Below are 25,450 nucleotides of genomic sequence, written 5' to 3' on the forward strand. Positions count from 1 at the left end.
TGTCTGTGTGTGGTTATGCCTAGTAGCAGCTGTGTCCCTGGAAATTGTATTCAAATTCTAGCAACATATTATATTTAGATTCCCTAACCTCGTTGCAGTGAATAGAAAGATGCCCTTTTCTGGAAACAAAGACTTTTTTTTTTTTTTTTTAACCCTTGTTTGGTTCTAGCATGGGCCAATTCTGGTTGTCAGCCCCATAAATAGGATTTGTTCCCACAAATGAGGGTCACTGATACCCGGTAACTTACTGGTAGATCGCCATATCCAGTCTATGTTCTTCTAGTCTAATCATTTGTGTAGTATTGATGATTATAGTGTTTTGTAGGTTCTCATCCCATTTCTTTGGTTTAAAGAGGTTCTCTGCTTTGGACAATCCCTAAATGTTGGCAAGGGTTCCTTGACAATAAGCTGTTCACAAAGTGCCCTCTACTGGAAACCCTAGAAAATATCTGTAATCTGTGTCGAAACAGAGTTGTAAGGCTATGTTCAGACCTCGAAATGTCCGCATGGAAAATCTCTGTGTGGACATTTCAGAGACTGCGGGCGCTGGCATAATATGCCGGTGCTAAGACCGCACAGGAATGTGCTGTCTCATTGAGGGATATGATCTGTGTGCAAGTCTGTAGAAAGAATAACCAGGTTTATTCTTTCTTTGGACAGGGAATTCAGAATTTCCATGGCAGAAACATCTGGCACAGAAATTCCGCCATGTGCACAGTGCAGCAGAATCACATTGTATTCAATGGGACTCTGCTGCAGTGGAATCTCCAAGTGGAATTCTGCACTAAAATTCTGATGTGTGAACATAGCCTAAGAGTTTACTTTTTCTGCAGTGCCACCATAGGTTAAATTGGGTATTACACAGTGCCCACTGAAAACAATGGCCAGAACATGGTGCTCTTGTCTTTGTAACCTCTTCATTATAGTTGAAATATTGGATTCCTTAATAAGAAACCCCCTTTATTAGAATTCCCTTATATAAGTTAAATGTGTTTTTCTAAACTGGTCAAAACATTTAAAGGGTCCTTCATCAGTAAAACTGGATGAGGTAGACATAAATATCAACATGATATTCATGGAAAGGGTTCTCAAGCCTCAGATGGATATGGCCATGTAAAATTTTAAAGTGCTGTGGAATCAGTTGGCGCTATATAAATTGTTATAATTTTTATTATTACTCTTAAGGAACTTCCTAAGATTGGCCCTTTTATGGTAGGTTTACTTGCTTTCGAGAAGCCTTAAAGGGGAACTCCACAGGCCAGCGTTCGGAAGTAAATGTTCCGAACGCTGTTTTCGTCACTGCGGGGTCTATGGGAGGGGGTGTGACAGCCGCCCCCTCACATGGGAGCCTCCTGTTAGATTGCATTTTACTTACCTGGGGGCAGGTGTATAGAGGATTACACTCCTCCACCTCATGAATATTGTTAAGTGGTTTTAAATGTTGTGTACTAGATAACGGCTTTAATAAAATCTGTATATTTCTATTATTACCAGCCAGTGGAGTGCCCCTTTAATTTATTTATTTATATAGCGCCTACAGATTCTGCAACGCTTAACAAAAGGTCCCCATGTCTTCTGTGTACTGTGGTGGTCTTGACATTGAGAGATCTAACAATCAAGGCTGGTGGGGTGGGGAGAGAAAGCTGGGGACCACACCAATGACTTCATGATAGATCTGGTATAGTGCCCATCCCCCACTCTCTCTCCCGACTTCATGATAGTGATGACAAGTTATTTTAAATAGTTAACTGTTGATCCATGTAATGAGACCTTACTCTTTGTTAATGTCAAGGGATATGCTCAGATAGAATTCAGTGACTAGTGACTTATCGATTCCGGTAAAATACAGGGATTTTTTCTGATCGTCATATTGGAGTCAGGAATGATTTTCTCCTCTGTCATGGGGCAGTTGCCTTCCTCTGGATCAACACTGTAAAGTTTTACAGTTGAACTGGATGAACTCTTGTCTTTTTTCAACCTTACAAATATGTTACTTTATATCCGAGGATATGCTGGCACGCGTCTGGACAGATCTGGACCAATGGGAATCACTTTAAACATTTGTAGTGTATAGCTAATACTGTGTGTATTTAATGTTTCCCAACCAGTCACCAGGGAGGAAAATAGGGCTTCCAGGCACCCTGCATTTGGCTCCCTAGATTTTGGTAGCTGTAGATCTTTGAAATGGCTTGACACCAAGTCATATCTAAAAGTCTCCAGAATTGGTTGCCAGTTCTAAAAAAAAAAAAAAGTCAACTTTTCAGATCACAATCTATGATCACTTACACTGACCAGAATGCCAAGATCTAGCTACACTATTAACTCTGCAGACTTTGCAGGTGGCGTACTGGTTGGGTTATATAGATTATCTGGCTGTGTAATGCCTGTAAAAGCCTTATGAGACACAATGTGGACTTGCGCTTTAACCTTAAGTTTAACTAAAATACCGCCATAAGGGTATACTGTAGTAACATCTGCTGTTCGTTTTATGGAGGAACCAGTAAACTCATCCCTACAGTATGTTTTCAGAATGTAAAAGCAGGCAACATCACTTGCACAAGGAGCTGGCATATAATATTTTCATAGCAGGAAATACAAATGGGCTATTTCCTACATGGATACAATTTCACAGCAAATGATTTAATGGATCTAATAAAAACAACTTTACATTTATGATGGATGGCTGATACTCTATTGTGGCATTTGGCTTCCTTCAATTACAATGTTTTCTACAATCTATCATCTGGATTGTAATGTTTTACAAACAAAAAAGGAAAAAGTGATGGTGTTGGTGTCTATAGTCAGTGTGGTGAGTCACAGAGTGTGAAGATGAGGTGTATGGGGAAGATGTTATGGCCCAGGGGCAGATGGTGTTAATCCCTAAATTTTCGTGACACCAGGGCATGGTTTTACCGGTAACCACCCAAATGGTAGCACAGCTAGTCCTAGTTAGGCAGGGAGTAATAAGAGTCCAAGGCAACGTCAGGGTTAATGGTAGCTTTACTGAGATAGACAGATGGTAATAGTCTTTACAGCTAGGCCAGGATCCCAGAGAGATGACCAGTAACAAGGAGGGGATCCTGCAGCTTGCTGGAACTTTCAGTGACTTGACAGACTTTAGGACAGCCACGCTGACTATAATAGACTTGACTATATACTTGGCTTGACTGTAGGTAGTGACAGCAGACATAGATGACTTGATTTACTGAGATGTGACTGTAGGTTATGCTTGAGGCCTCCAGATGTGCTAGACACTAGCTCTGAGACGTCTGTACTGAATTGGACCTCAGGATCTAAAAGGGAGATTGTAGTACCTCCCCCTCTTATAAAGGGGGGCTGTGCAAGGAGCCCATAGGTCAAGCTGCAGGTCACCTGGTTAGCTGGTGTTCTCTGGGTAACAAAACATGTGACTTGAACATGTGACAACAGTATCATGTAATTAACTCAAAAGATCCTCAAAGGTCATTCATATATAATGCATATAACACTATGAGGGAGATGCTGCAGGAGAGCCCCTAGGTCACAGAGGGACTCAACCTGACAGGGCCTAAGTATGGTATGGGACTATATCCCGTACTGGGACTTCACATCAGCAACCAAAATGGATGAAATAAATGATCTTCTGCTAAGATTCGCTCCTTGATGCCATGAAGTCAGGTCTTACTGGATATTCTTGTACAGACTGTATGGAAATGGTTGTGACTACTATATTGTGTGAATTCTGTGTTTTTGAATTGATAAAACATGTGTGTGTGTGTGGGGGGGGGGGTTGGACTAAATGAAAAGTCTCATGAAGTATGCTTGTTTTTTAAGCTGTTCCTGGCATCTTTATTTTTGTTATAAATTTGGTGCATTATCACCTTTTAACAGCAGTTTTAAATTGATTAATGTTGCACCAAATATGCATCACTTTTGCACCACAGATTGGCATATTTACTTCTACAAATTTCCATATAGGTCAGAATTGACCAGGTATTCTGGTTTTCCCCAGAAAATGTTGGGTTTAGGTTTTCTTGGGATAGAATTTGGCAGAAAACAAAAGACAAAAAAAAAAAAAACATCAATAGCTACTGGAAAAAAGGTTCAATTATTACCGGTAAAAAATGTAAAGTACTGCGGAAGCTGATGGCGCTATATAAATCTTCCTAAGGAATAACATTGAATGCCATACAGATTCTGTATTTGTGATGTGATCTTGCACACACAGCCTATAGCCAAGCCTGGCTACCCTTTACAAGAAACAATCTGAGTTTGTTGGGATTGGCCATTGTTCAATAGCATATGGGGTACTCCCAAATAAATTTGGACATGCCCGATCCTTTTGTTCTTAGGGAGGTAAGCCACTTTTAGAGATGTCTAGAAGCAACTTTCTCACCTATTCCAAATCACAATACATGCATGCTTAGCCAACAACTGTGTATGTGGGGAGTGGGAGTTATAGTTGATGGTCAAATGAGTGTTCTGCCAATAGCTATGTAATCTGTATGGCTGAGTTTATAATCTAGCATTGTTTGCTGTGGTGGAACAATAACTCTCAACAAGTCCCGACAATCCACTGCTACCCATTAGCTTGCATATCTTTAAATGAGCACTGTCAAATTCGAAATTTTTTTATATGTTGTATATATTGGCAAAACATTAATCTTTCTAATATACTTGATACGATTAACCAAAAACCAAACACTCTTGTAAGGAATAACCTATGGTAGGTGGGTCAGTAAGTACTGGCACTGTACTATCCTTACTAAACCATTTAAGGCATAATATAATGTGACCTCCTGTTATTGAATATACCTAAACAGAGAACTACTTGGAGTCACTTGATAATAAAATGTAAGAAAACACAGAAGAAGCGGCACTCCAGGGATTGTAATCCAAGAAAATGATTTATTCACCCATCAGTGAGATGCAACGTTTCGATCCACAATCCGGATCTTTATTAAAAGTTTCAAAAAAGGGGGGAAACAGCATCACAAAAATACAGCGACATCACCAGCACAGCTGCCATTCAAGATGGTAGTGGGTGAATATATGTCACGATGCCGGCTGGCAGGTAGTGGATCCTCTGTGCCAGAGAGGGATTGGCGTGGACCGTGCTAGTGGACCGGTTCTAAGCCACTACTGGTTTTCACCAGAGCCCGCCGCAAAGCGGGATGGTCTTGCTGCGGCGGTAGTGACCAGGTCGTATCCACTAGCAACGGCTCACCTCTCTGGCTGCTGAAGATAGGCGCGGTACAAGGGAGTAGGCAAAAGCAAGGTCGGACGTAGCAGAAGGTCGGGGCAGGCAGCAAGGATCGTAGTCAGGGGCAACGGCAGAAGGTCTGGAAACACAGGCAAGGAACACACAAGGAACGCTTTCACTGGCACTAAGGCAACAAGATCCGGCAAGGGAGTGCAGGGGAAGTGAGGTGATATAGGGAAGTGCACAGGTGAACACACTAATTGGAACCACTGCGCCAATCAGCGGCGCAGTGGCCCTTTAAATCGCAGAGACCCGGCGCGCGCGCGCCCTAGGGAGCGGGGCCGCGCGCGCCGGGACAGAACAGACGGAGAGCGAGTCAGGTAGGGGAGCCGGGGTGCGCATCGCGAGCGGGCGCTACCCGCATCGCGAATCGCATCCCGGCTGGCAGCGGAATCGCAGCGCCCCGGGTCAGAGGACGTGACCGGAGCGCTGCCGCGGGGAGAGTGAAGCGAGCGCTCCGGGGAGGAGCGGGGACCCGGAGCGCTCGGCGTAACAGTACCCCCCCCCTTGGGTCTCCCCCTCTTCTTAGAGCCTGAGAACCTGAGGAGCAGACTTTTGTCTAGGATGTTGTCCTCAGGTTCCCAGGATCTCTCTTCAGGACCACAACCCTCCCAGTCCACTAAAAAAAAATTTTTCCCTCTGACCTTTTTGGCAGCTAAAATTTCTTTGACCGAGAAGATGTCCGAGGAGCCGGAAACAGGAGTGGGAGGAACAGATTTGGGAGAAAAACGGTTGAGGATGAGTGGTTTGAGAAGAGAGACGTGAAAGGCATTAGGGATACGAAGAGAGGGAGGAAGAAGAAGTTTATAAGAGACAGGATTAATTTGACACAAAATTTTGAAAGGACCAAGATAGCGTGGTCCCAACTTGTAGCTAGGGACACGGAAGCGGACATATTTAGCGGAGAGCCATACCTTGTCTCCAGGGGAAAAAACGGGGGGAGCTCTTCTTTTCTTATCCGCGAACTTCTTCATGCGTGATGAAGCCTGTAAGAGAGAATTTTGGGTCTCTCTCCATATGATGGAAAGGTCACGAGAAATTTCATCCACAGCGGGCAGACCAGAGGGCAAGGGAGTAGGGAGGGGGGGAAGAGGGTGACGGCCGTACACCACGAAAAATGGGGATTTGGAGGAAGACTCAGAGACCCTGAAGTTATACGAGAATTCGGCCCATGGGAGGAGATCTGCCCAGTCATCCTGGCGGGAGGAAACAAAATGTCGCAAATAATCACCCAAGATCTGGTTAATCCTTTCTACTTGTCCATTGGACTGGGGATGATATGCAGAAGAAAAATTTAATTTAATCTTGAGTTGTTTACAGAGAGCCCTCCAGAATTTAGACACGAATTGGACGCCTCTATCCGAGACAATCTGCGTAGGCAACCCGTGAAGACGAAAAATGTGTACAAAAAATTGTTTAGCCAACTGAGGCGCAGAAGGAAGACCAGGAAGAGGGATGAAATGTGCCATTTTGGAGAATCGATCAACGACCACCCAAATAACAGTGTTGCCACGGGAAGGGGGTAAATCAGTAATAAAATCCATACCAATCAGAGACCAAGGCTGTTCGGGGACAGGCAGAGGATGAAGAAAACCAGCGGGCTTCTGGCGAGGAGTCTTATCCCGGGCACAGATAGTGCAGGCTCGCACAAAGTCCACAACATCCGTCTCCAGAGTCGGCCACCAATAGAAGCGGGAGATGAGTTGCACAGATTTCTTGATACCCGCATGACCTGCGAGATGGGAGGAGTGACCCCATTTGAGGATTCCGAGGCGTTGGCGAGGAGAAACAAAGGTCTTTCCTGGAGGAGTCTGCCTGATGGAGGCAGGAGAAGTGGAGATCAGGCAGTCAGGTGGAATGATGTGTTGCGGAGAGAGTTCAACTTCTGAGGCATCCGAGGAACGAGAGAGAGCATCGGCCCTAATGTTCTTATCGGCAGGACGAAAGTGAATCTCAAAATTAAATCGGGCAAAGAACAGAGACCACCGGGCCTGGCGAGGATTCAGCCGTTGGGCAGACTGGAGGTAGGAGAGGTTCTTGTGGTCGGTGTAGATAATAACAGGAGAACTTGATCCCTCCAGCAGATGCCTCCATTCCTCAAGTGCTAATTTAATGGCTAGAAGCTCTCGATCCCCGATGGAGTAGTTCCTCTCCGCTGGAGAGAAGGTCCTAGAGAAAAAACCACAAGTGACAGCATGCCCGGAAGAATTTTTTTGTAGAAGAACAGCTCCAGCTCCCACTGAGGAGGCATCAACCTCCAATAGGAAGGGTTTGGAAGGGTCAGGTCTGGAGAGGACGGGAGCCGAAGAAAAGGCAGACTTGAGTCGTTTAAAGGCGTCTTCTGCTTGAGGAGGCCAGGACTTGGGATCAGCATTTTTTTTGGTTAAAGCCACGATAGGAGCCACAATGGTAGAAAAATGTGGAATAAATTGCCTGTAATAATTGGCGAACCCCAAAAAGCGTTGGATAGCACGGAGTCCGGAGGGGCGTGGCCAATCTAAGACGGCAGAGAGTTTGTCTGGATCCATCTGTAGTCCCTGGCCAGAGACCAAATATCCTAGAAAAGGAAGAGATTGGCATTCAAACAGACATTTCTCAATTTTGGCATAGAGTTGGTTGTCACGAAGTCTCTGAAGAACCATACGGACATGCTGGCGGTGTTCTTCTAGATTGGCAGAAAAAATTAGGATATCGTCCAGATATACAACAACACAGGAGTATAACAGATCACGAAAAATTTCATTGACAAAGTCTTGGAAGACGGCAGGGGCGTTGCACAGTCCAAAGGGCATGACCAGATACTCAAAGTGTCCATCTCTGGTGTTAAATGCCGTTTTCCACTCGTCCCCCTCTCTGATGCGGATGAGGTTATAGGCGCCTCTTAAGTCCAATTTAGTGAAGATGTGGGCACCTTGGAGGCGATCAAAGAGTTCAGAGATGAGGGGTAAGGGGTAGCGGTTCTTAACCGTGATTTTATTAAGACCGCGGTAGTCAATGCAAGGACGTAGGGAGCCATCTTTTTTGGACACAAAGAAAAATCCGGCTCCGGCAGGAGAGGAGGATTTACGGATAAAGCCCTTTTTTAGATTCTCCTGGACGTATTCGGACATGGCAAGAGTCTCTGGGGCAGAGAGAGGATAAATTCTGCCCCGGGGTGGAGTAGTGCCCGGGAGGAGGTCGATAGGGCAATCATAAGGCCTGTGAGGAGGTAGAGTCTCAGCTTGTTTTTTGCAGAAAACATCCTCGAAGTCCATATAGGCCTTAGGGAGACCGGTTACTGGAGGAACCACAGAGTTACGGCAAGGGTTACTGGGAACCGGTTTTAGACAGTTCTTGGAACAAGAGGACCCCCAACTCTTGATCTCCCCAGTGGACCAATCCAGGGTAGGGGAATGAAGTTGAAGCCAGGGAAGTCCAAGGAGAATTTCCGAGGTGCAATTGGGGAGGACCAAAAGTTCAATCCTCTCATGATGAGATCCGATGCTCATAAGAAGGGGCTCCGTGCGGAAACGTATGGTACAGTCCAATCTTTCATTATTTACACAATTGATGTAGAGGGGTCTGGCGAGACTGGTCACCGGGATGTTGAACTTGTTGACGAGAGAGGCCAAAATAAAATTTCCTGCAGATCCAGAGTCCAAGAAGGCCACTGTAGAGAAGGAGAAGGCAGAGGCAGACATCCGCACAGGCACAGTAAGACGTGGAGAAGCAGAGTAGACATCAAGGACTGTCTCACCTTTGTGCGGAGTCAGCGTACGTCTTTCCAGGCGGGGAGGACGGATAGGACAATCTCTCAGGAAGTGTTCGGTACTAGCACAGTACAGGCAGAGGTTCTCCATACGGCGTCGTGTCCTCTCTTGAGGTGTCAGGCGAGACCGGTCGACCTGCATAGCCTCCACGGCGGGAGGCACAGGAACAGATTGCAGGGGACCAGAGGAGAGAGGAGCCGAGGAGAAGAAACGCCTTGTGCGAACAGAGTCCATATCTTGGCGGAGTTCCTGACGCCTTTCGGAAAAACGCATGTCAATGCGAGTGGCTAGGTGAATAAGTTCATGTAGATTAGCAGGAATTTCTCGTGCGGCCAGAACATCTTTAATGTTGCTGGATAGGCCTTTTTTGAAGGTCGCGCAGAGGGCCTCATTATTCCAGGACAATTCTGAAGCAAGAGTACGGAATTGTACGGCATACTCGCCAACGGAAGAATTACCCTGGACCAGGTTCAACAGGGCAGTCTCAGCAGAAGAGGCTCGGGCAGGTTCCTCAAAGACACTTCGGATTTCCGAGAAGAAGGAGTGTACAGAGGCAGTGACGGGGTCATTGCGGTCCCAGAGCGGTGTGGCCCATGACAGGGCTTTTCCGGACAGAAGGCTGACTACGAAAGCCACCTTAGACCTTTCAGTGGGAAACAGGTCCGACATCATCTCCAGATGCAGGGAACATTGGGAAAGAAAGCCACGGCAAAACTTAGAGTCCCCATCAAATTTATCCGGCAAGGATAAGCGTATCCCAGGAGCGGCCACTCGCTGCGGAGGAGGTGCAGGAGCTGGCGGAGGAGATGACTGCTGAAGCTGTGGTAGTAACTGTTGTAGCATAACGGTCAGTTGAGACAGCTGTTGGCCTTGTTGCGCTATCTGTTGTGACTGCTGGGCGACCACCGTGGTGAGGTCAGCGACAACTGGCAGAGGAACTTCAGCGGGATCCATGGCCGGATCTACTGTCACGATGCCGGCTGGCAGGTAGTGGATCCTCTGTGCCAGAGAGGGATTGGCGTGGACCGTGCTAGTGGACCGGTTCTAAGCCACTACTGGTTTTCACCAGAGCCCGCCGCAAAGCGGGATGGTCTTGCTGCGGCGGTAGTGACCAGGTCGTATCCACTAGCAACGGCTCACCTCTCTGGCTGCTGAAGATAGGCGCGGTACAAGGGAGTAGGCAAAAGCAAGGTCGGACGTAGCAGAAGGTCGGGGCAGGCAGCAAGGATCGTAGTCAGGGGCAACGGCAGAAGGTCTGGAAACACAGGCAAGGAACACACAAGGAACGCTTTCACTGGCACTAAGGCAACAAGATCCGGCAAGGGAGTGCAGGGGAAGTGAGGTGATATAGGGAAGTGCACAGGTGAACACACTAATTGGAACCACTGCGCCAATCAGCGGCGCAGTGGCCCTTTAAATCGCAGAGACCCGGCGCGCGCGCGCCCTAGGGAGCGGGGCCGCGCGCGCCGGGACAGAACAGACGGAGAGCGAGTCAGGTAGGGGAGCCGGGGTGCGCATCGCGAGCGGGCGCTACCCGCATCGCGAATCGCATCCCGGCTGGCAGCGGAATCGCAGCGCCCCGGGTCAGAGGACGTGACCGGAGCGCTGCCGCGGGGAGAGTGAAGCGAGCGCTCCGGGGAGGAGCGGGGACCCGGAGCGCTCGGCGTAACAATATATACCTCACTAAGGTGCAAGTTATATAAATGGCAGCAGTATGGAACAAAAAATTATGCAGCAATTGAACATCATGTAATTTTACAATGAAAGTGCCATATGCATAAAGTGCTTTAAACATAGAGAGACTGCATCAGTGCAATGAAATAATACATAGCAATACCCGCACAGGAAAATGCCGGGCAGAGACCGGGATGGCACCATTCCTACGCGCGTTTCGGCATGCTGACCTTCGTCCGGGAGTCAACATTTTGTTTTTTTAATGCATATCAATAAACATTACATTTTATTATCAAGTGACTCCAAGTAGTTCTCTGTTTAGGTATATATACTTGATAAGAGCAGCCTGCAGTGATTGGATGAAGAGACCCAGCACAGCACATCACAGCAGACTCAGGGAGGAAAATGAATAATGCAGAATGAGGGCATTGCCCCTCAAAAGCACAGGATGACAAAGAAATATAGGTGCTAGACACACAAAAAATATACATACATGTACATGACCAGGATAAGGTACTGAGTAGCATATAACTTTTTGTTTTTTTGGGGGGTGGGGGTGGATATGAAATATGGCAGGTGCTCTTTAAGAAGAGAAGTGACTTTCAAGTATCAATTTAGGAGACAATGCCATGGCAGTATTAAAAATCCTAGCTCTACTGGCTCTATAAAAATAGAAAAGACATCTCTTCACTACGTGATTAGGAAGTTCAAGGGATTTCACAACCTGAAGAAAGGTAGCCCAAGCAGAAAATCCTACTATGAATGTTTAATCACTCTAGTGTCACTAGGAGTTTTGCCCAAAATTTAAAATGAAAAAAAGAAAGCTGCTTAGTACAAATCTTTATCATGTTTTGTCATGTAATTTCACTCTATAATAGACTCTATCTCTATTTATTTTTTTCCTTTTAATGGTATTGTTGTTAAAGAGGACATTATTGATGGGGTCCTATAGCAGCTGCGATATGTCAATCTCCATATGCCCTTGTATTACATGGATGACTATGCATCTAAATGGCCACAATGTTATAATTCCTAGCCATGTCTAGCAGTGTCAATCTCTGATGTGATAACCTCTTTAATGAGTATTGTAACCGGAGCAATGCAAATTGGACTCTATAAAAGGACCTTGCATTTCGATTTCACCATGTGTCATTAAAAGTAATCTGACCTATCCAATTTTGGTTGAACCGGCCAACTTTTTAATGATGTCAGGGGGGAAAAGAAGGGTTAAGAATGCTGGATTTTAACTGCCCTATCCTTTTGTTTTCTGGTACATAAAACATCGCCAGAGCTTACTGTTGGCGGCTTACACCACCCTTCTACTTTGTGATGCATCAACTGAGCCAAGTGTTCATGTGTATGGGGCAAACGGGAGAGATAGGATCAATAAAGATATTGAAGGTGTACGGGTGCCTTTACAGAGGAATTGCACAATGTAGAGTTCTGAGAAAAGATGCTCAAACATTGCTATTTCACGGGGAATGTGAGAATTCATTAAAACGTATCTGTATATGAGACAGACATCACAAAAGCTGTCAGGTCAGATGAAGGAACATACAGTATAAGCATTTCTGTCTAATGATGTTGGAGCAGCCTCAACAGCCTTCACAATACACTATAGGGGGGGGGTGCGCTTTTATAACTGTAGGTGTGCGTGAAGCATTTTTCTACACCTTTTTTGTGCGCAGAGCATTTGATAAATTTTGTGCAGGTACACATTTTCTGAAATTTCACTCTTCACATACACCAAAAAGCTAAGCTAAGTCTGGGCTGTTGTAGCTTTGTGACTTTCTGGTGTTTTTTGCAACTTTTTTGAAAAAGTCGCAGTTGATAAATTCATTACCTCTGCACAAGACTAACCTTAACAACTGGTCTGTACCTTCTTTTTTTTTTTTTTTTTTTTTTTTTTAAAGTGTAAACCAAAAAGTGCAGTGCTGCACCAAAATAGAGACAATTCTACACACAAAAATAGCTCTAAAGACAATGATAAATGCCCCCCATATCCTCATTTTAGAGTACAACTTACAGCAGTGGTCTTTGAACTGTGAACCTCCAGATGTTGCTAAATTACAACTTCCAGCATGCCTGGACAGCCGTTGGCTATGAGAAATGTCTAACTGCTGGGACCTCCACCTTTCACTAGAATGGAGGACTCAAACTCCTCGTTTCTCCCTTCTGCATAACAGCAATGTGGGTAAATGAAGGACCGGTCAAGCATGCATGTTGCCTTCTTGGGACTGACAAACACTGCCAAGTGCTGTACTTGGAGGTCCCTATTAGTCCCATAGACTTAAAATGTCAATGTTCCTTTAAAGAAGATGTCCAATGCTAAGCAATTTATCCCCTATACGCTGGATAGGGTATAAATGTATGATCACGGGGGGGGGGGGGGGTCCGACTGCTAGGACCCCCCAAGATCTCTCGTATGGGGCCCTGACATTTAGCAAACAGTAGGTCAGGAGAGGCGGAGACACAGGAATGCTGTGTCTCCGCCTCTCCTATAGAGACCAGTAATGGGGGCGTGTTTGTACCAGCTGACCTGCTGGGTACAAAGCACGTTTTACCAGCGCAGAGCCAGAGCCCCGTGCGGGAGATCCCTTGGGGTCCCAGCGGTAGGGCCTCACACAATCAGACATTTGTTCCCTATCCTGCGTATAGGGGATGAATTGCTTAGCACTGGCCATATTCTTAGTTCATTCTAGTGTTCATTGGCAGCCCATTAATCAGACACTTATTACCTATTCCAAGGATAAATGTATGGAAAAGCCCCATCTATAGCAAGATCAATACTTCTATACTTATATTTTGTACATTACTTGTAGATCTGTTCAGCACACTAGCACTACAGTCTATGGAAACGATAAAATATTATAACTCGAATCAAGACCACGGCGGCAAACAACACTTTAAGGTCATTGGATGTACTATACATATTACATTTAGCATAAAAAAGCAACATAATGAATACAACTTCAAGCTTTTCAAAATCTACAGAAAAAGGAAACGTATCATTACATCTCGGTGCTCGGTAAACTTTATATTCATAAGCTCCTGGGAACTAACCTTCTCCCTTCATCAGAATTGAAAGGATTTCTAGAACCTCACAATGCTGATATATATTCTGTGCAGTATTTGATCAGACTAACAGGTTACTTGCAATATGCAGTGTTGCAATGCATTTCAAAGAACAGGTTTATCTACACACAGGAAACACTGGGTTTAACGAATAATCGCACATTTTCCTTTCCTTTTATTACTTTCCAACCTTTCATTTTAATATTTGTGATTATAAGGAAAAGGATGTCTGCATGTGTGTTCATGCCAAATAAATCACTGAAAGCCTGTCTGAATTCTGTCCAAAAAATGAAAAAGGAACATTATGGATCAAATTACGCAAGACGGACAATATATCAAACCGTTATAGAGTGACAATAATAAAGGTGCAATGACGCCAGCGTTACCAGGGCAAAGTTTTCTCGCAACACAAGCCAAAGATGTCTAAAAGATATATTTACTCAGTCATCTGCCTTGATCATGCCATAGGGCATATTGAGCTCATAGATGGAGCTATACCGCACTAGGATCATCTCCGTTAGCTAAATAAAAGTGCCATATACGACTCACTGTGCTCCATGTGTCCATTGAAAGAAATTTGTTATTATATGCATGTGGATTTTGTGATTTAGGCTAAGATCAAGTGTAGTATTTGTTCTTATCAGTGGTCTTGTGTCTCCCAGTGAGAAGGAAAGGATATTCACTGAGGGGGGCACTAAAAGGTTCCAAGGCTGGGCCACAAACTAGCTCAACAGTTGCTCAATGTAACCTGTTAGCTCCAGGTATGGTATTTAAGTTAGGGAGGATGGTTAAGAGCTGAGTAACGTTGTGCCTCTCGAAGTGTTAACCTCGAGATGCCGTAACTCATGTAGTGGTGGAGGCCCATTGAGTGGAGACACTGACACTACAACTCTCTTCCTTTGGCACTCACCTTGATTCCTGGCCATTTGGCTGGATTCTTAGAAATTTGTATGGATAAGGCCAGATGATTGGGCTATAATCTATTTATTTATTCATTTCATTATTTTATTTGACACTATGCTACTATATGTGTTGGTTCATCACTTGAGTAATCAGGGTGTGGTGCCCTTTTGGGTGTTCCTCCTAACAGTCTGAAACCCCATGTCCCTACTTTGGCAGGAGTGCCACCTTGTTGGCTTCCTTGTTGATACTTGAGTTTTGCCCAGGTGGATGCTAGGAGCATTGTTGAGAAAAAAAAAATTTAGGCTTATAATGTCCGGTACATTTACTGCCATAGGGACCCACAAGGTACATCTCTCATGTCTGGTTTTCTCATCTCTCTCTAGATGTCTAGTTTTCTCATTATTTGTGGACATGAACAATATTAAAGGGGTGCTCCACTGGAAAAGATTTTTTTTAAATCAACCGGTGCCAGAAAGTTAAACAGATTTGACTTCTATTTAAAAATCTTATTCCATCGAGTAATTATCAGCTGCTGTTATGATCCACAGGAAGTTGTTTTCTTTTTGAATTTCCTTTCTGTCTGACCACAGTGCTCTCTGCTGACACCTCTGTCCATTTTTGGAACGGTCCAGAGCAGGATAGGTTTTTTATGGGGATTTGCTCCTACTCTGGACAGTTCCTAAAATGGACAGAGGTGTCAGCAGAGAGCACTGTGGTCAGACAGAAAGGAAATTCAAATTACATTTTTAGAATATATATATATATATATATATATATATATATATATATATATATTTATATATGTATATATATTATACACATTTTCTATATACATTCATATAAATTCATATTTTTACACATTTTTATTCTATTTATAACACACCCCTATCGCTTCCAAACAATCTTACACAATATCCAAAGAAAACTCATAGGTCACACATCACTTTATTATACATCAATCACCCATGCTTTATACTCAGACCAGTCCATTACATGTTTAAAAAAAAAAAAACAGCAATCCAGTCCGTGGCTTACAGCAAACTCCCTCCAAATTCAAAGTACACAGACTATATAAATGTCCACAGAACATGGAGTACATCAGCTATTGAGAAAGGGGTCTCCCCAAAACGTGTCTAGCCCTGTACCTACTTCACACAGACCACCTCTGAAATTATTACCCACTACCAACATTGGCAACAGCTGGAACCCCCCATTGCCAGGACCACTGTTCAGGACGTGCGCACGCTGCTGCGCATATAAGCATCACCTGCATCCACTCACCAACCTGCCTGTTTGCCGTGATTCCATCCGTAAGACCGAGCAATCATCTGTGCCCCACCGGAGGAGGTTCGGAACACACCGCGCAGATACATCTATGGTGCCGGCTGCCCAGCTGAGCCAGCCTGCGACGAGGAGCCCAGCACACCAGGGGCTACCATCCCAACCCAAACAGAGCGGTGAGTGGTGCAGTAGCACCAACAATCATTACTTGCTACAGTATCTCTGGATCCATACTTGTTACAATATTTCCTGGATTACAACACCTATTGCTACTGTTATTCTAAGACTGACGAAAATTGCTACTGCTATTCGAAGACTGCCGATAATTGCTACTGTTATTCTAAGACTGCCGATAATATAAATCAGATAACAGATACGGCTGGACTTGACCAAATATAATCCAAGTCATACAGAGGTGGCTGCTATAAACTATTATTTTATATTATTATATTATTTTATCTTACATCATTGTTTTAATACTATTTTGTTTTTCAATACTGGTCTCTAGCTAGGGCCCTGCTGAGACCATTTATGTAACTAATTAATCAATAAACATTTTTTGGTTAGCTATACAACTAGTCTGCACATTCTATTCCATTACACATATATCCCAATGTAACCACTATATACTTTTATTAAAAACCCAGTGATCCATTCCACATATAGTAAGTATATACCTTGAGGTCTGCAACCCTTTTTCTTTTATTCTTTTCTTTTTGAATTTACTTTCTGCCTGACCACAGTGCTCTCTGCTGACACCTCTGTCCATTTTAGGAACTGTTCAGTGCAGGATTTTCTATGGGGATTTGCTCCTACTCTGGACAGTTCCTAAAATGGGCAAAGGTATCAGCAGAGAGTAGGTCACTGTGGTCAGGCAGAAAGGAAATTAAAAAAGAAAAAAACCTTCCTGTGGATCATAACAACAGCTGATAAGTACTAGAAGGATTAATATTTTTTAATAGAAGTCATTTACAAATCTGTTTCACTTTCTGGCACCAGTTTGTTTAAAAAAAAAGTTTTCCAGTGAAGGTGTTGCAAGGCCTACAGTAAGACATTGCATAAAGTCCTTTCTGGATGTTCAGACGTACGTGTTATTAAAGAGACATGCACTTGAGACCAGTCCTGCTCAGTATTTATAATTAGTAATTGAATTAAATCTTTCACATCGGAGAACAGAGGCCAGATAATAGAATAAAATGTCTCTGTCGGCCCTATTTGTACTGAATCTTTTGAAATGTAGCCGTCTGTACCTCCTGTACCTGTACCTCCTTCTGTTAAAAACTTTAGATTCTGCAATCACTATGGAATGTGGCATCTAGGTGGTTACATTCTTGGAAGTATAGATAATTTTAGTGCAATGGATTAAAAAGTTGCACATTTTTAGTCAAGGAATAAACTATAAAAAATGATTTACTGAAGAATTTACAGAAAAATTCAGTGAAATGTTTACCTGCACAACATTTATCAAATTCCCTGCAACCATTTCATAAATTTGGTGCCCATACACATTAGCACCACACAAAATAAAAGTAGACAAAAATCATTCACCTACAGCAACAATGCTAAAGTCCCCCAAATTGTGTGTTTTTTTTTTTTTACACTTTGGTCATCATAAACACTACATATTTTCCAAGCAGAACTTTTTTTTCTTTTGCTAAATAAAAAATCTATATAATGATTTTAAATTATGACATATTGATTGTCTTTATAAAATACAGGGACACTTTAAAAATAAAATTGTACCCCTTGTGTTGGTTATGGAATCATAATTCAAAATCATTATATTGTTTTTTTATTTAGTAAAAACAAAGTTGTCCACAGATGCAGATTGATAGTATGTGGGGCACAGTGGTAAAAACAAGATGGCCAGTCAACCTGTATGCCACAGTCTTATGGTTCTGGACTTGCATAGGTCACATGACCATGATGCGTGTCATGTGACCACTTGCACATGATTCTGGCTTCTAATACCTAGGTGGTCACATGGAAGCTAGTGTCATCACATCAGTATTGTGGTCACATGTTAAGACTGCTGCCTGGCAACTGTTCTGCCGATGCCTGCAGCCCTTATTGGAAACACGAAACAAAATCTTTATGCCCTACTTGGGCAACAGTATAACTGTATTGGATTGTGGGAGGCAGATGATAAAATGTGATTAAATAAGTGATATAGATACAAACAATAGTTACGTTTGATACATGAGAATACAATGAACATATGAATGGACAAGGTGTCTTCTGCTTACCATGACACGGGACACCCTCTGACCGAATTGTTTGATGCACCAAACATATGCTGGCACTGAACTCGTCATCAGAGTCCTGAAGTGACTGCTTGGCACTAGCACTTAATAGCCACCTCTGGTTGTCATGGAGATGGGGTGATGAAGTAGGAGAATGTAAATGCTCAGTAACTGAAGGACTAGAAGATGAGGATGGCATGGGAGAACCTATGGATAGAAATAAACATGTTGTAATAAAACCATGCATGACAGCGTATGATGAAAAGCATCCAGAGGAAAAAGTAAAATACAACAACATATTATATGTATATATAACAGAAATGTGAAAACATAAAGCAGGCATGAGGTGCAGATTGGTGGGGGAAACGTAAAAAAGACTTTGAGGTTCCTGTTCAGTGTTGGGCCTATCTCAGGCTCCTGAGATGTCACTCATGCATGGAGATTTAAATTAAAATCTGTATGCATGGGGAGCATTTAGGAGGTCATGGCTGGGTAATGGCGCTGTCAGATAATTCATGTTGTCACTTGGCTCTCAGAAGGCCGAGCAGAATGGACATACTCAGTCTCAGCTTATCGTCTCACACCTGCTAATTGTCAGAGAGAATGAAAGGACTGCAATCCTGCCTGTAGATGGTGCACCCTGTCTAAGAACAATGAAGGCATCCCTTCTTCCTACAGTGTTATCCACAGCCTGCTCTGCTCCCTATCTGCTGGTGTCATTATAGGTGTGAAAAAATAATCATCAGACAGAACACAAACAACATGCCAGGTACTTTTTACACATGGCACAGAGCAGGGCTTGTTATATTTCCCTTTGGGGATGCATTGTTTGTGAATAGTTAAAAATTCTCTGGGTCATCTGCAATATTATGGAAAACCACATTGTGATATCATAATATAACATGGCTGATAACATATGGAATGCTCCGAGGCCACTTTGATACAGCAGTATTTTGGCTAGTAGTTTTTTACATGAATATTTGTAAGCCAAATGGAAGCTGTTAATCTGGGTCATTTGACCTGAAGAAATGAAATGTGGCTGTATTATGCTCTTTTGAAACTGGCCTAAGGGTGTAGGTATCACAAAGACAGAGGACAACCAAACTCAGGGTAGCACATCGTAGCCCATCCAAGAGCAGAGTGGCTCTACAGCATCCCTCTCTCTTCAGTAGAAAATAAAGGAGGGATGAACAGACCCTATGAGTTACATGGACAGATGACACATATGTGCACTGCTTAGTTAAATAGGCACTTTTTAAAATGATCCTTTATGCAGCCCAATTATTGTCAGTAAAGGACCACACAAATAATTACTGGTTCACTGTAATGATACTAGCGGGTTGCTAGTCTGCAGAACCAGACTTCACATGCAGCAGCTGCCCACTCATTGTCCTAATAATGACTTCTGATACTCAGATGCCCTCAGGTCTTAAAGGGGTTATCCATGTTTTACTATTTAAAAACAAACAAACAATGCTTCTGACGACACCTCGGTTCTACTTTTGGAATGGTTGTTAGATGACCACACTAGTCAATCAGTGGCCCTGGTGGTCATGGGTCATATCCTAGGAATTATGGCTTCCATCATTGAGGGCTGATGCCTGGAGTATGGACCATGACCGCTGAGGCTGCTTTATGGATGTGTCACATGACGACCACTTCAAAAGGATGACCTGGGTGCCAACTGGGGCCTGAATGGGGGATCAGAGTTGTTGTTTTACATTGTAAACATGGTTAACCTCTTTAATTTCAGAGCAGGATAGGAAGACACACCAGTAATCACACAAGAAGTTCATACAACGTTAAAGGAGTACTGTGTATCTCCGGCTCTCCCATCGAGATACATGGAGGGGGCATGTCGGCTGCTGCTTCGTGCAGGGGTTGACACGCTCCATTCCTAATTGTAGGGAAATAGGGTTGCACAATTTAATTTTCTCATTCCTCCGCTGATCACTGGCTCTTTTATACAGGTCATGTCTATGGTTACTCCTATTCTCTTTACTGATTCTCTTCTGCATGTATCAAACTCAACTCTGCTACATCTGTATGCGCTATGTGCCATATTATTTGTTGGTCTATCTCTGCAATAAGAAGAAAAATAATACCAATCCCTGTGTATATAAAAGTAAGCAATGCTTTCTGTCTTTATCCAATACTAATCAAAAGCTGCAAGCAAATACACACATCTATGTAACCTCTCCTGGGAACCGCTCTACAGTATAACACCTCACAATGTATGGCCCTTTCTACAACACAGATTGAAATTTCCTCCTTAAGCCCTTGGAATGTATCAATATTACAGCTTGTTGGAACTGTCAATAATTTTCCAAGGTAAATACCTTTACGCCCAACAATTTATCGCAAGTTTACATTGGATTACACGCTTTGTCAAAAAAAAATTACGTTTGGTGGTTTTTCTATAGGATTAAACAGTAATTTTCTTCCTCTGTATCACTACGTATTAGCACTCGGTGCGGGTTCTCTACAGGGTTTACAAGTAATAAGGGCTCAATACATTACAAGATACACTATCAAAGATCCAATTCCTGAAGGGGCTCAATATATGTTTTTAATCATCTCCTCTTGTAACTAATCACGACTGGTGATCTATTAGTGAGTGTATCTTAGTTTTATGACTAACGTGAAGCTTTATCTAGCATGTAAAACACTGGCAAAAAAAGTATAATATACCATAGGGATGTAATACCATGGTTACCCACACGCCTCCTAATCTCCGGAGAAGCCTTATCTCCGACGCTTTACATTCAATTTCCTCTAATATTCTGGACACTCCTGTAGCTCTGTGTATTTGTGGATCTTCAGGCAGACAACACATTCACAACCACATATGTTCCCGCTCGATCATTTATTCATTATAATGCAATAATGAGCAGTCAGAGAATTATGCAGACTTCACAACCTAAAAATATCAGCAGAAGTTTAGGGAATTGAGCTAAATGGATGTGTGATTCCCATTCATAAAGAAACATAGAAAATTGGAATTATTTAATATTTTATTCCCCGTATTTGACCAATTTCTTTTCCACACGTAGCGCATTAATAGGATGTGCGAGGGAGGCTAATTATAAGGATATTGCAGGTTAGGATGATTAAGCTATTTAATATATAATCTTATTAGTTTCATGGGCTGCTTGCCTTTTAGTCAATGCGCTGAACTAATATACACGAAAGCGCAATAATGACCCTTTTTACAAGATACTACATAATTCTGTATAGACTACATTGCACATTATATTTCAACCAATAACATCCAGTGCTTTTGCTGATAATTATAACATAAATGACAATTTAAAAATGTTTATGGGTTCCAATAAATATGCGCATGAACACAGTGAACTTGTTGCATGATGCTGCTCTATTAAACTGGTAGGGATCATGCATCTATATGGTGTATTTCTGTTCCAAAGGACATATATGTTTTACCAGTAGGCGAGAGTTTTCTCTCCCTAGATTAATTACTTGCCTGTTTGCTAGTCAACTAAAATTTTTCTGCCCATAAGGATGCAAAACAAATCACCAGGATCGAGGTTTGCTTTTGGCAAATTTAACGGAAAAATAAATAAATATAGTTTAAGAGGTCTACTTAAGTCTCTGTAACACAGGCCTATTATTGAGTGAATGAGCATTCGGACCACAAAAACAAGGGGTGTGCAGCCTATAATGATGAATTTAAAGGCCCACATAAATCATCCAGCAATTGTTTGTGCAGCCCAGCCACGCGATTGATCCACCCTCGGGAAGCTTGTTAACTGTGGTCTATTGGCCAATGTAAAAGGGTGCTGATCTCTCCAGTTATACCTAACTAGAAGGAACCAATGCTGAGACCACCTTTTGTCTGTGTTCAGGCCACCTCTTGCCCCTTGTTCAGCCAACAGCTGTCTCTCGAAAAGCTCCCCACCTACCACACACACAAACACTTGTGTCACGATTCCGGCTGGCAGGTAGTGGATCCTCTGTGTCAGCGAGGGATTGGCGTGGACCGTGCTAGTGGACCGGTTCTAAGAGGCTACTGGTTTTCACCAGAGCCCGCCGCAAAGCGGGATGGTCTTGCTGCGGCAGTAGCAACCAGGTCGTATCCACTAGCAACGGCTCTACCTCGCTGACTGCTGAGAAGGCGTGGGACAGAAGGACTAGGCAGAGGCAAGGTCAGACGTAGCAGAAGGTCGGGGGCAGGCGGCAAGGTTCGTAGTCAGGAAGGGTAGCAGAAGATCAGGTACACAGGCTTTGGACAACACTAAACGCTTTCACTGGCACAAGGCAACAAGATCCGGCAAGGAAGTGCAAGGGAGGAGACTAGATATATCCAGGGAACAGGTGGGAACCAATTAAGCTAATTGGGCCAGGCACCAATCATTGGTGCACTGGCCCTTTAAGTCTCAGAGAGCTGGCGCGCGCGCGCCCTAGAGAGCGGAGCCGCGCGCGCCAGCACAAGACAGCAGGGGACCGGGACGGGTAAGTGACCTGGGATGCGATTCGCGAGCGGGCGCGTCCCGCTGTGCGAATCGCATCCCCAACGGCCATGACAGTGCGGCGCTCCCGGTCAGCGGGACCGACCGAAGCGATGCAGGGAGAAAGACGCCGTGAGCGCTCCGGGGAGAAGCGGGGACCCGGAGCGCTAGGCGTAACAGTACCCCCCCCCTTAGGTCTCCCCTTCTCTTTGTCCAGTAACTGCCTCCCCTGGGATGAGGACACCGGGAAAGAATGGAGGGTTTCCTCAACGGCAGGCAGTACAACAGGAGTGGGAATGGGGAGGGAGGGCAGAGGGCGAGACCTGGCACGGGGCAGTGTGACACCAGGACGGGGGCCATGGGGTGGCACAGAGGCTTGCCTGACGGGACTGGGAGGGGGGGAGAGGCATTTCCTGTGGCAGGCAGAGTCCCAGTTCCTGATCTCCCCGGTGGTCCAATCAATGGTGGGGGAATGAAGCCGGAGCCAAGGCAGACCGAGGAGAACCTCAGAGGTACAGTTGGGGAGAATGAAAAATTCAATCCTCTCAAGGTGGGGTCCAATAGACATGAGGAGGGGCTCAGTGCGGTAACGCACGGTGCAGTCCAATCTGGCTCCGTTGACCGCGGAAATGTAGAGCGGCTTGACGAGACGGGTCACCGGGATGCTGAATTTATTAACAAATGACTCCAAAATAAAATTTCCTGAGGCACCGGAGTCCAAGCAGGCCACGGCTGAGAGGGAGGAGCTGGCTGAAGAAGAAATCCGCACGGGTACCGTGAGACGTGGAGGAGCAGACTTGGAACCAAGAGACGCCACACCCACGTGAGCTGGGTGCGTGCGTGCGTTTCCCAGGCGTGGAGGGCGGATAGGGCAATCCACCAAGAAATGCTCGGTACTGGCACAGTAAAGACAGAGATTTTCTTCCCTGCGGCGATTCCTCTCTTCCTGGGTCAGGCGAGACTTATCCACTTGCATGGCCTCCTCGGCGGGAGGCCCAGGCGTAGATTGCAACGGATACTGTGGGAGAGGTGCCCAGAGATCTAAGTCTTTTTCCTGGCGGAGCTCTTGGTGTCGCTCAGAAAAACGCATGTCAATGCGGGTAGCTAGATGGATGAGTTCTTGCAGATTGGCAGGAATCTCTCGTGCGGCCAGCACATCCTTGATGCGACTGGATAGGCCTTTTTTAAAGGTCGCGCAGAGAGCCTCGTTATTCCAGGATAGTTCTGAAGCAAGAGTACGGAATTGTACGGCATACTCGCCAACGGAAGAATTACCCTGGACCAGGTTCAACAGGGCAGTCTCGGCAGAAGAAGCTCGGGCTGGTTCCTCGAAGACACTCCGGAGTTCAGTGAAGAAGGCCTGGACTGTGGCTGTGGCAGGATCATTGCGGTCCCAGAGCGGTGTGGCCCAAGACAAGGCCTTTCCTGAGAGAAGGCTTACTACGAACGCCACCTTAGACCGTTCTGAAGGAAACAAGTCCGACATCATCTCCATATGCAGGGAACACTGAGACAAAAATCCACGGCAGAGTCTGGAGTCCCCATCAAATTTGTCCGGCAGGGACAAGCGGAGGCTAGGAGCGGCCACTCGCTGCGGAGGAGGTGCAGGAGCTGGCGGAGGAGATGGTTGCTGCTGTAGCAGAGGCAGAAGTTGCTGTAACGTGGCGGTCAACTGCGACAGCTGCTGTCCTTGTTGGGCAATCTGCTGCGATTGCTGAGCGACCACCGTGGTTAGGTCAGCGAGACTTGGCAGCGGCACCTCAGCGGGATCCATGGCCGGATCTACTGTCACGATTCCGGCTGGCAGGTAGTGGATCCTCTGTGTCAGCGAGGGATTGGCGTGGACCGTGCTAGTGGACCGGTTCTAAGAGGCTACTGGTTTTCACCAGAGCCCGCCGCAAAGCGGGATGGTCTTGCTGCGGCAGTAGCAACCAGGTCGTATCCACTAGCAACGGCTCTACCTCGCTGACTGCTGAGAAGGCGTGGGACAGAAGGACTAGGCAGAGGCAAGGTCAGACGTAGCAGAAGGTCGGGGGCAGGCGGCAAGGTTCGTAGTCAGGAAGGGTAGCAGAAGATCAGGTACACAGGCTTTGGACAACACTAAACGCTTTCACTGGCACAAGGCAACAAGATCCGGCAAGGAAGTGCAAGGGAGGAGACTAGATATATCCAGGGAACAGGTGGGAACCAATTAAGCTAATTGGGCCAGGCACCAATCATTGGTGCACTGGCCCTTTAAGTCTCAGAGAGCTGGCGCGCGCGCGCCCTAGAGAGCGGAGCCGCGCGCGCCAGCACAAGACAGCAGGGGACCGGGACGGGTAAGTGACCTGGGATGCGATTCGCGAGCGGGCGCGTCCCGCTGTGCGAATCGCATCCCCAACGGCCATGACAGTGCGGCGCTCCCGGTCAGCGGGACCGACCGGAGCGCTGCAGGGAGAAAGACGCCGTGAGCGCTCCGGGGAGAAGCGGGGACCCGGAGCGCTAGGCGTAACAACTTGGTTTGGTCAAACATGCTTGTTGGAGAAATTATGGAAAGCCACTGTCCCCAAAATCTTCTGTCAGGAATCAGAAGATCACTTTGTACCTTAGATGATTTATCTACTGGTCCTACCAAAATTGGTGGTGTCGTGCTAATTTGGCCCCAAAAATGAATCACTATGCTTAATATGTTTCATAACATAATAGCATGATGTCAGTTGGGTATTTTGTGTATAATCTAAGTAGGCCACAATTCTGAAGTTTCATCTCTACAAAAAAGTGCCAGCCTGAGAGAATGCTTCTTGTCTTCTTAGATATTTATGGCTGTTTGGATAA

The 25,450-nt window shown here is 44.9% G+C and overlaps 1 protein-coding gene across 21 annotated transcripts in view; it reads right to left on the reverse strand.

Moving 5' to 3' along the window:
- TENM3 (teneurin transmembrane protein 3) overlaps positions 1 to 25,450 on the reverse strand; it is a 2,657,329-nt gene that overhangs the window by 353,358 nt on the left and 2,278,521 nt on the right. For 18 of the 21 annotated variants that reach the window (XM_056560421.1, XM_056560513.1, XM_056560494.1 and 15 more), the window contains one exon: positions 18,171 to 18,374. The exons of the other annotated variants lie outside the window; for them this stretch is intronic. In XM_056560421.1, coding sequence (XP_056416396.1) covers positions 18,171 to 18,374 — 204 coding nt within the window. The remainder of the gene's footprint in view (positions 1 to 18,170; positions 18,375 to 25,450) is intronic. 21 annotated transcript variants of the gene reach the window in all.

Source organism: Hyla sarda, chromosome 1, assembly GCF_029499605.1.
Source record: "Hyla sarda isolate aHylSar1 chromosome 1, aHylSar1.hap1, whole genome shotgun sequence".
Lineage (NCBI taxonomy): Eukaryota > Metazoa > Chordata > Amphibia > Anura > Hylidae > Hyla > Hyla sarda.